General features: G+C 41.8%; 1 protein-coding gene across 7 annotated transcripts in view; it reads right to left on the reverse strand.

Annotated features, from left to right (window-relative positions):
• The window catches only part of PARP6 (poly(ADP-ribose) polymerase family member 6), a 31,603-nt gene that overhangs the window by 17,913 nt on the left and 1,621 nt on the right, over positions 1 to 12,069 (reverse strand). For all 7 annotated transcript variants that reach the window (XR_006786861.1, XM_045848626.1, XM_045848629.1 and 4 more), the window contains exons 3-9: positions 10,026 to 10,223; positions 9,309 to 9,386; positions 8,472 to 8,566; positions 7,957 to 8,017; positions 7,627 to 7,717; positions 7,113 to 7,179; positions 871 to 1,020 (exon numbers count right to left, since the gene is read on the reverse strand). Coding sequence is in view for 6 of the 7 variants with exons in the window: in XM_045848626.1 (XP_045704582.1) it covers positions 871 to 1,020; positions 7,113 to 7,179; positions 7,627 to 7,717; positions 7,957 to 8,017; positions 8,472 to 8,566; positions 9,309 to 9,386; positions 10,026 to 10,028 (545 nt within the window). In the remaining variant the exon portion in view is untranslated. The remainder of the gene's footprint in view (positions 1 to 870; positions 1,021 to 7,112; positions 7,180 to 7,626; positions 7,718 to 7,956; positions 8,018 to 8,471; positions 8,567 to 9,308; positions 9,387 to 10,025; positions 10,224 to 12,069) is intronic.

The following is a 12,069-nucleotide window of genomic DNA, read 5'->3' on the forward strand; positions in this document are numbered from 1 at the left end:
GATGCCTGTTTCATTTACTCAATGTGTGTGTGTATTTATATATATATGTAATTAAGTGCTAAACACTGTACTAAGCAAGTAGTTTCATTACAAAGAGACTGATGCATGACTGTCAACAACAGTACCTAGGAAGCTACGAATCTGGATCTGTATTTGCTTTTAAGATGATCAGAAGGCACGGGATGGGGTGTGTGTGTGTGTGCTTTATTTATCAGATCACTGATTGATTAGTTCTGGAAACAGAACTAGATAATACAGAGCAATCTCAGTTCTCCAACTTAATTCATTCCAGAGAAGTGTTCAAGAAACAATTTGTTCAAAAACTGAATCTCCTATGCCATGTGACTGATCATACAGGTATCAGCATGAAAGGGTGGTGGGGCAGAGAATCAAGACCAGAAGTTTTATTAGCTAATTGAGACATTTTTTCCATGAGCAACTCAGTCAAGAACCAAACTGTTCGAGAACCAAAGAAGTCTGAGAACTGAGGTTTGACCATAAATCAATGTACGCTTACATAACAGCAAGGAGTTGGTGCCTATTCTCTGACTCTGCCTCCCTAGGATAAGAAATAGGATGAGGGTCAAATAAAGGAAGGATGGACAGATTAGCACACATTTCTCCAAATATATATTGTTAGTTAAGAACTGCATTTTACATAAAGGACAAAGTATAAAAATTAGGGTCAGGAGTGGAATTAGCACACATAGGGGACTGGGCCGTGTGGGTACTTTTAGTAGTAAAAGGTACAGAATTTAGAGGACCCAAGGAGAGGACAGAATAAATAAATACAGGTAATCAAGGAGGTGGGGTAGGAGCTTAGACAAGAGTAAGTGATTAGAGACGGTCAGCTCCTGGAGGAGCACTTACTTGGGGATGGGTGAAAAGATGCTGAGGCCAGCTCGGAACTTCTTGATGGTACCAGTTGCCTTGAACCAACTGTGCCTCTTCTCCTGCTGGGACTTCAAGAAATCGTTGCTGAGATGTTTCCATTGTTGGGATGTGAACATACCCAGGATCCTAAAGAATCAAAGAAAACAGGCTTAGGAAAGCTCAGGCAGGGGAATTGGTCAAGAAATGGGACTATGAAAGGCAACTAATCTAAAAATTGGACCTAGGGACTGCAAAGGTAGTTGTGGTGGGGGAATGTGTCTGAACCCTGCTCTGCCACACATGACCTTAGCACATGAAAACTTACTGTGCTATAAAGTACCTATTTACCCTAGGGTATTAACACCCACTCCCATTACCTGGTCTAAGGGACCAAAATAAATTCTGAAATTCTTTGCCTTTAGAGGGAGATCTCAGCTTTCAAAAAGCTGAGCTTTCAAAAGTTTGAGTCTTAGAATTCATTGCCAAGAATGACTATATACTGAGAGTGAAACAAAAGTAGTGGGAGAGAGGTGAGTATCACCTTCTACCTTGTGATACATGGGAGGTACTGACATTGTTAGGTTAAAAATTACATCTCCAAATCTGCGGTTTCCAACTTGAGCTGGGCCCTCAGCTAATCTTATCAATTCTGTCATTTGTCCTTGATTGGTTCCCTCTAGCATTACTCAAACCCAGTGATTTTCAACCAGTGTGCCGTAAGAATTTTTTTAACCATGCAGTACCTGACTATTTAGTGAGGAGTAGTGACCCCTTTTCCCTTAGATTATCAAATTAAAAAAAAAATGACAACAGCCAACACAATAGCTGTCTGGTGTGAATTAAAATTATACTCATTTTTTGTCAGATTGGCAAAAAAATGTATTTTTTGGTGTGCCATAGAATTTTAGTAATTATGTGTGCCATGAAATGAAAAAGGTTGAAAATTGCTGCTCTAAGCTATTATCCTAATATTTATCACCTTTTTTAAGCAACTAACTTCACCTACAACAAATGACCTCTCTTCTAGAGAAAACCTAAGCCATCAGATATCAGCTTTCTTAATCTTCCACCCCTACTCCCAAATCATTTTCCATTTCCACCCTTACTTCGATCCCTCCATTCTCTGGAGACAAGGTAACCCTCTTGTTAAGGATCAGTTCCTCTGTGCTCTAGATCTCAGTCCCTTCTTGCCTCTTTAGAGGCCTTCATCCATCAACCATCCCTCTCTCCTGTCAATTCCTTGCCCAAAGTCTACAAAGTTTCAAGTTTCTGTCCCTCAGTCAGCTACCTCTCCCTTTTTCCCTCCTACCCTCAGCCAATTTTCTCAATCCATAGCTATTGTTTATACTTTGTTGCCAATCACTAACTTCTCAACATATTCTACCTTCACTACTTCACCACAATTGCTCTCTTGGTGATGCTAAATCCAACAGAAACTACTAAATTCTCCTCTTATCCTCTCTGGAACCTGGCCCTCCTTGTAGAAACTCTCCACCTTGCATTCTGTATCACCTTTCTCTTCCTACTCTTCTCTAACTTCCCTGACCTACCCTCAGTGATTCTTCTTCCTCTGGCTACCCTGCTAATTTCTTGGGTACTTTGCCTGGGTGTTAAAGGGTGTTTTACCTTTGATCTTTTCAACCCCATCACACTCTCCTTTAGCAATCTCAAATTCCACACTCATTGTAATTTCCACCCATACACTGATATATCTGTCACCCTAAAGTCTCCTGTGAGTACCCAATTTACATATCTATTTACTAAGCATGTCCACTTAAATATCCCAAGGTTACCTTTAAATAACATGTTTAAAATAGAACTACCCTCATTCCACAAATCTGCTTTTTAAAAATATATTTTATTGATTACGCTATTCCAGTTGTCCCATTTTCCTCCCTTCACTCTCCTCCACCCTGCATACCCTCTCCCACCCACATTCCCCTTTAGTTCATGTCCATGGGTCATACTTACAAGGTCTTTAGCTTCTACATTTCCCATACTATCCTTGCCCTCCCCCTGTCTATTTTCTACCTACCATCTGTTTATTCTCTGTACCTTTTCTCCCTCTCTCCCCCTTCCACTCTCCTGTTGCTAATCCTCCATGTGATCTACATTTCTGTGGTTCTGTTCCTGTTCTAGTTGTTTGCTTAGTTTGTTTTTGTTTTAGGTGTGGTTGATTATAGTCGTGAGTTTGCTGTCATTTTACTGTATTTTTAATCTTCTTTTTCTTAGATAAATCCCTTTAACATTTCATATAATAAGGGCTTGGTGATGATGAACTCCTTGAACTTGACCTTATCTGAGAAGCACTTTATCTGCCCTTCCACTCTAAATGAAAGTTTTGCTGGATAGAGCAATCTTGGATGTAGGTCCTTGCCTTTCGTGCCTTGGAATACTTCTTTCCAGCCCCTTCTTGCCTGTAAGGTCTCTTATGAGAAATCAGCTGACAGTCTGATGGGAAATCCTTTGTAGGCAACTGTCTCCTTATCTCTTGCTGCTTCTAGAATTCTCCCCTTCATTTTAATCTTGGCTAATGTAATTATGATGCGCCTTGGTGTGTTCCTCCTGGGATCCAACTTCTTTGGGACTCTATGAGCTTCCTGGACTTCCTGGAAGTCTATTTCCATTGCCAGATTGGGGAAGTTCTCCTTTATTATTTGTTCAAATAACTTTTCCACTTGTTGCTCTTCCTCTTCTCCTTCTGGTACCCTGATAATTTGGATTTTGGAACGTTTAAAGATGTCCTGGAGGTTCCCAAGCCTCTCCTCATTTTTTCGAATTCTTATTTCTTCATTCTTTTCTGATTGGATATTTCTTCCTTCTGGTCCACTCCATTGATTTGAGTCCCAGTTTCCTTCCCATCACTATTGATGCCCTGCACATTTTCATTTATTTCCCTTAGTGTAGCCTTCATTTTTTCATCTAATTTGGAACCAAATTCAACCATTTCTGTGAGCATCCTGATCACCAGTGTTTTGAACTGTGCATCTGATAGTCTGGCTACGTCTTCGTGGCTTAGTTGTATTTTTTCTGGAGCTTTGATCTGTTCTTTCATTTCGGCCATTTTTTTTGTCTTGACACGCCTGTTACATAGTGAGGGGTGGGGCCTTAAGTGTTCACCAGTGTGGGGTAACCCAGTTGCTAGATTGTAACGCTGTACGTGGGGGAGGGGTTGAGAGGGAATAATGGTGCTTGTTCTGCTCTCTGCTGACTTTCAGTCACTTCCCCCACTTCCCACAAGCAAACTGGCCCCTTCTGGTGCTGATTCCCAGGTGGGTTGGCTTGTGTACATTCTACCACCTGTGGGTCTCTCCAACGAACTCCCCTGTGAGGCTGAGGGTTTATCCCGCTGCTGCCTCAACCCCCACAGGTGTTTTCAGTCAGAGGTTTAAGGCTTTATTTCCCCTGAGCTGGAGTTCTGGGTTGTGTGGTCTGTCTCACTCCCCAATTGTTCCTCCTGGTTTACCTGTGCACGAATGTGGGACCACCCGCTCCACCAGTCGCCACCACAGTCTTGCCGGCCAGCTGCAACCTTGCTTGTCCCACTCCACAATCTGGCGCTGGGTCCTCCAGTCACGTCCTTGCTGCGAGTCCTCTCTGTCCACCTGTGTGTCTCTACCCCTCCTACCAGTTTGGATGAGTATGTCTTCTTTAACTCCTTGGTTGTTGGACTTCCATACAGTTTGATTTTCTGTCAGTTCCGGTTGTTTTTTGTTTTTAAATTGTTACTGTCCTTTTGGTTGTGTGAGAAGGCACAGTGTGTCTACCTATGCCTCCATATTGGCCGGAAGTCCCCATGCTCTTCTTCTTAAATCCCTATTTAAATTAGTAGTATTACAATTTACCCACACTTCTGGGATGCAAACCTAGGAGTAACTTTCCACTATTCCTTGGCTTATGACCACATACAACACATCCAAATCAATCGTCAATTCTTACTGATTTTTAAAAATATCACCAATAAGATTTTTTTTGTCACTGGGGGCTCATATTCAGCAGCTTATTCAACTTTAGTACTTGTCTCATCAAGTGTAGTTTTTCCAGAGCTGCTACCTTCACCACAAAGCTCTATGAGGTTTTCTAATGCAAACTTGGGTTTCTCCAGCATTTGACTTTTGTGATAAAGACATCATGGAGTGCCCTGGCTGGGTGGCTCAGCTGGTTGGAGTAATATCTTATGCAGCAAAAGGTTGTGGGTTCGATCCCCGGTCAGGGCACATACCTAAGTTGCAGGTTCGATCCCTGGTCAGGGAGCATCAAAGGATGCAACCGAGTGATGTTTCTCTCTCTCTCCCCTTCCCTCCCTGTCTCTCTAAAATCAATACACATATCTGTGAGTGAGAATTAAAAAATAAAAAAGACATCATTGAATGGATAAATACATTGGCAAGCCTTTTCTATCTCTTTCTCATGCTATCTGGAATCAATCTATTGACCATTTCTTTCAAGTCATTTGTCTGTACCTATTGGGTCATGATTTCTATCATCCTCTTCTGGATTTGGTGGATCTGCTGATGCTGAGAATAAATGGTCTTATGCATCTGATTATTTCATTTTTTAAGTAAAACAAACATAGAATAGATGAAGTAAATAACCATCAGTAGTCTTGACATCAACATGAACTTCAGTGATGGTCTGCCATTTTTAATCATGAAGCACATTTTGTCATGGGTAAGATCCATGCCATGGAAATCAGTCAGGCAGTTTCTGACCTAAACATCCTCAGTAATTAGCTTGAATTTTCTAAATACAACTTCATAATTCTGCCGATCAGCTAGGTTCATTTCAAAAACACAACCTTTTGAGACCATCAGATGTGATTTTGGATCCTTGAGTTCTCATGACTAGTGTTTCCAATATTTCTTACATTCAGCATCACTGGTACTTTCACATCACACCAATCTTTCTTAGGAAATGGATCAACCACTTTCCCCTTGGCTTCTTCTCTGCCGTCTTTTATAAGGCACTTATTCTTTCCCACCACCATGGTGCTGCTCAGAGAGCCAAAAGAGAAGTCTTATTGGTTTTACATCTCATGAACCTCTCCAGTGTGTCTCATCTCTATTCTTATCTACAGCCACATTTTGGTGCGGGTCCTCATCATATCATGTGTGGACTTCTACAAAAGCCTCCTGCTAAACTAATTTTCTTTGTCTAACATCCTCCTACCTATTTTGCACAATGCTACCAGAATAATGTTTTTAAAACTAAACCAATTATGTCTTCTCTTTGCCTAAAAGCCTTCAATGTTCCCAGTGCCTACAATATAAAAGGCCAAGATCCTCTCTGATTTGGATCCCTTCCTACTTCTCTGGCTTTAGTTCCTACCACTCTTCCCTTGCATTTTAATAGCAATATTTAACTACTTGAAGCTTCCTATGTATATGCTACTTCATGTTACTGTACCCTAGCAAATGTTATTCACTCTTAGAGTCTGTCTACACAGGCAACTTTTATCTATCCTTGAAAACCATTAATCATCTCCCTTTCATTCATTCATTCATTCATTGTCCTCTGCCTGCCACAGACTGAGTCACTCTTCCTCTGTGTTCTTTCTAAAACTTACATATTCCCTTATATTAGAACATGTATCCACTGGATTCTATTTGGAATTCAGTGAGTAGAATCTGTAGCTCATTTTTCTTTGTATACCAAATACTTAGCAAGGTGCTCAACACATTCAATAAACTGAAACTATCTGAGCTCCTAGGCCCCACTCTAAAAAAACTACAAGAGGAAATGTGAAGAGCATGGCTTTAATTCCAGGGTTGTACTTTCCCTTAAATATTAAATACTAATGAACATATATTCTTCTCTCTTTTTTTAAAAAAGATTTAATTTATTATTTTCTAGACAAAGGGGGAGGGAGAGAGAGAGGGAGAGAAACATCAGTTGGTTGCCTCTAACATGCCCCCAACAGGGTACCTGGCCTGCAGCCCAGGCACGTGCCCTGACCAGGAATCGAACCAGCGACCCTTTAGCTTGGAGGCTAGTGCTCAATCCACTGAGCCACACCAGCCAGGGAGAACCTATCTTTTTACCTTCAAGATGCCTCAAGGCACCCCGGAACCACAGGCTCCACTGCCTAACCATAAATTTGGCTCCCCAAATTTATTTTATTTTTACTTGGACATATCTCAGAAAGACATTTTTGAAAAAACAAACAAACAAACAAACAAAAGCATTCCATTTGCCTATCCATCACATATGTCCATATCCAGAAAGATCAAAGTTCTTACTTTTTCAACTGAAGACCCAGCCCAAACCCTTCCTTATTCGATGGCTGGAAAACCTCAATTGATGGTTCTGCAAAGAGAAGAGAAAGTTCCTAGTATGTACATGTCTGTATCCTCTTGGGAGTCCAAAGCTCTAGCTCAGTGAACTAGCTTCTTCAGATTCTAACGGTTCTCTAAACAATAGTGGTGGAGAAGGAAAACATATGCGGCAAAGGGTAGATTCTGGGAGCTGACTGACCAATTCAAATATTCTCAACTTCTATGAGGAAGCTGAATGGAAGGGGAGGAGTAAATAATACCTGGGAACCAAAGAAAACAATTTCATTGACCAAGGATTTGAGGGGATTGCTATCAGGTGAGAGGAAATGAAGACAGCAGTCAGAGGAGACTGAAAAGCCCCTACTAATGGCCTGCAGATTATGTTGAAGGTCCTTGCTCCTAGTTTTTCTATTTTACTTAATTTAGGACTTTGGATTTGCTCACAGAGAACATACTTGGCTAAAGTCATTGCCCTTACCTGGTCCATCAAGGTACTGAGAAAGAGAAAATCGCAGCCTCAACACAATAGGTTCTGTCCGGAGGACCTTCCAAGCTGTAGAGACTTCCTCCTAAAAGCGTAAAGGAGACATTTTCCAGTTTAGCAACACAGAGAAACAGGCTGGACGTTTTCCCTACACGACACACACATGCACACAGCAGTACACACCACTGTCTGCTTATGATCTAAAAGACAGGGATAGAGAGTATGTGCTCCAAATACAGTACTCCAAAACAAGACTCCGGGCCAACATTACAAAATCCACAAGTCCAGCTAGATATGCTATTGGCAAGCACTAGTACCACTTACATCGAGGAAGCTGATGTTAATGTTGAGGTCAATGTCCACGTCATCGATAGTTCCATATTCTCTACAGAGATACAGGCGACCACAGGTGAGACTCATTAAGGGAGAAAGAAGGGAGCAGAGGCTGAAGTGCGGGGAGAACTGAGCCTGGGGCCAGGGGAGGGGGAATGGCAAAAAGGTAACTCTGTACCTAGGTTCTTAGCTACAGTCTCAAGCCACCTAATAATCATGGCCTTCTTCAGGCCAGAGGCCCTTCTTACCTTAAAGGTGAAACTATCAGTCTAAAGGGGTCTAGGAGGACAAAAGGGAATTTCTAAGAAAAGTGGCTATACTTCCCTACTTTCTCCTGTTAGCCACACTTAGGTGCTCTGAGCAACTCTCAGTATCATTAAGGTTGTAATTAAATTTATTAGTGTTCACACATTTCCTAACATACCATAAGAAGAAAAACCTCTAGCCTTTTAACAGCTTAGAAAAAAGTGGCTTGCTCCCCTGCCACCCTTGAAGTGGAATCCCACCTGATGGATACAGAGTTCTCACTGTAGATCTCCTTCACGGCTTCAATGTCTGCATCAAGCTGTGGGTGTCGATATAGGTCAGCTGCACAGCTCCCCTGAATCAGCAGCCAAAACAGCAGGGGGTGGGAAGGAAGACAGAGAGTTAAAGAGAGGATAAAAATTAAAAGAAGAAACACCAGGAACAGAAAAATCAAGCAGCAATAGGACATGTAGCAAAAGGCTATGTATACAAAGGGGCTCTTGGAAGCAGCCCTAGCTGGGGATTCCATCGACAGACAAGTCTCCCTACATCACCACCCTAAGACGTTTTAGTAGATCAACTGCAGGTTTTGCGGAAGTTCACATCCTTAAGCCTCAGCTTTTCCTCTCCGATTTTGACCAGAATACATAGATGTCCCTTCTATGAGAACTTAGAACAGACTGAAGAGTACAGAATTTAAGGCAGAACTCAGATTGGTTCTGCCTTAAGAGTCTAACATTCCTGCTCAGGATTGTGCCTTGGATAGTGATGGCATTAAGCAATCACTGGCAGGGTAATTTTTAACAAAAATTTACCCTAATGATTGGAATGACCTCTCTGGCTAGTTAGTGAAAAATCAGAAAATAATTACTTCCAAATAAGAACACATGGGTAGCCCCCTATACCGAGGATGTAGTTTACACTGGGAAAGGTATGAATCCCAGGCAAGAACAAGGATATAGCAGCTCTGACAAGACAATGCTGAGACCACACCAACACTGTATCTCTGGTCCAGAATAATTGCTTTCACTCTTGATGTTTCCAGAGAGAAGTTAATTTCAATCATCCAACATGGATCTTATGGGCTGTAATCTCACCTGAACTCCATAGAGAAATTCCTCTGATTCATTATCTCCCTCTGAATCATCATCATTCCAAAACTGGCCTTTGATGTCCTAATAATGAGAAATAACAACACAACCCTTTATTGATCTGTTTCCCCATGGAATGGAGTGGGGTGATAGGGTGGGAAATAGATCCCCCAAAAGAAGGGGAGGTCCCTTGGGATAGCAATAATCGAGTCCCTAATCCATTTATTTCCTTCACCTCACCCTTTGGAAGCATCTAAATCTCTTCCTAAATCTGATCATATCCATGGCCTACCTGCAACTTGGTGGGATGGAGAAAACCAGTAGAGAACTTGGCCTTCGTAAATGTCAAGTATAACTGAGGATCTGGTAGCCAGAGTGGGAAGGGACGGAGAACAATTCAATGTCAAAGTTGATTTCTAGGTATATCTAGGGTCTAGTATAAGCTAGCACTTCTAGGATTATTTAGGGACCCCAAGCAGTTCCAAAGCATACCTAAACTCCCTTGCTTCTTCACTCCCTTTCTATCCCTTTCCTTCCCAAGAAAATCCCCCTATACATATACCAAGTAATATTGTTTCCATGCCCCTTCTCCTTCCTCTAACTTCAAAGAGCCACTCTACCTTCCAAAATGGTGGGAGGGAAAACACCAGGAAAAAATAAGGTCTGCTTTATCCCATCTACCCCCTGGATGATCAGTCGCAGAGGTGGGCAGTCAGTCCTCACCATTGGGTCAATGGGTCACACACACTCCCAGGTCAGTGCTAGGCAGCACCCCTCCATACCACCAGCTGAACCCAGGCCAACAAGGTGGGCATTTAGGAGGCCACAAAGGGAGGCAAAGGAGGGGGTGATGTCAGGGGCTGACTGGAGATCCGTTGGGGATGGCAGGCTCTGCTGTGGTGGTGGCAACAAGTCACTGTCCTGTGAAAAGTAGACAACAATTGATTTCATCACCACTGAAAAGCTGGTGGTTTATACCCAGACACATGTTTATGGACACTTTTATTATACATATGTACAGATACTTGTGCATAGAGACATACTTGCATGCATGTACACACACTTGTACACATAGTTCTTTAAAGATAATGAACCATAAGACACTACTGTTTCATTTAAGCTCAAGAGTGGGGATTGGAGCAAGTCCCTGCTCCAGTTCAGAACGCTGTATCAATGCTGAAACCAAAAGCAACAGTGGCAGGACCAGATGCTTATGCTACTCTATCAGTTCATTTGGAACATTTTTCACAGTACTAACATCCATCAGAATCAGCTTTTGGGGGAGTTTTTAACTCCTAATTACTCCCCAAGTTGAGTCATTATCTCTTACTAAGCTTAAGTATCACTAGAAGCCTTTATATGACAATCATACCTAACTTAAAAAGTCCTCAACAATACTGAACACCCTCTGGTAGACACAGTTTGACCTGTTATGGCCAAAATAATGCCCTGGACTCATCTTGGAAGCTACTCCCCAAATTAAAAATACAACGATCCCAACAAATGCTCAAAAAAAAAAAAACCCAAAAAACTATGAACTCTTAGTCCTTTAAAAAAGAACCACTGTTCTAGGACTTCCTGGCTCTGCATGTATTTCAGTCTCACCCACTCCAACATTAAACAGAGGGGTTCTTGGTCTCTAACATGGTTCTGTTGGACCTTAGGTTCTAGACCAGTGGTTCTTGAGTAGGCTTTGCAGATCTTCAGCATCAGTACCCTCAGAGGACTTGTTTAAAATGCAAACTTGAGGACCCCTACTGAGAGACACTGAATTAGAAACTCCGGAGATGGAGTTGAATAACCTGTGTTCTAGCAAGCCCTCCAAGTTAGTCTGATGCATAAAATTTGAGAAGCATGGTTCTAAATCCTTGTGTGTTCCAACAGCCTGTGGTCAGTTTCTCAGATACTAACTTGAGCCTGGTAACTGACCCAGGATGGGGACGTAAGGCACAATGTCAGGGCAAACAGCACAGCAGTCCCTCAGCCAGCAGCGCTGCCTGACTTGTCAAAAACAATATGCAAAAGGAAATTGCAAGTGAAGTGTTCAGAGATGAAATAGCCTGATATCTGAGATCCGCCTTAAAATACTACTCCAACACAAAAAGGGGGGAGGAGGAGGATATTTGAAATAAATGTGGCAAAATACCAATTATGGATGAAGCTGAGTAAAGGGTACATGAGTTTCTTATAGTCTCAACTTTTGTGTATAGTGGGAACATTTCATAATAAAAAGTTTTTTTAAAAAATCAGAGGTTACTCTTGGACTCTTGCAAGGGCTCTCCCTAAAAAGTCAACTCTAAATGTGAACAGGAAGATTACCTCTAAGATTCCACAACTGTCTTCTTGTTATTCTTCAAACATACCAAGCATATTCTCACTACAGGGTCTTTGTCCCTGCTGTTCCCCCTTCTTGGAATGCTTTTCACCCAGATATCCACATGGCTTGCTCCTTCATTCTTTTAAATCTCTGCTCTAAGATCACCTTGACCATCCTATATAAAGCAGCAAAACTCCAACACATATATAGCAGCATACTCTACCTCCCCTCCCTGCTTTATTTTGTCTCACAGCATTTACCGTGCTCTGACATACAAAATGTTTGTTGGTTGATGGTAAGGTCTGTGGTGGCATAAGCTTTGACTTTTTTCACTGCCTCTATTGCCAGTCTCTCAACACATACTCATTAAATGAATGAATGAATGAACAAACGAACGAACAAACGAACTGTCTGTTGGATACCTAAGCCAAAGGGTGAATACATACAAGC

Source organism: Phyllostomus hastatus, unplaced genomic scaffold, assembly GCF_019186645.2.
Source record: "Phyllostomus hastatus isolate PE091 unplaced genomic scaffold, TTU_PhHast_1.1 phas_contig_62, whole genome shotgun sequence".
NCBI classification, from domain to species: Eukaryota; Metazoa; Chordata; class Mammalia; order Chiroptera; family Phyllostomidae; genus Phyllostomus; species Phyllostomus hastatus.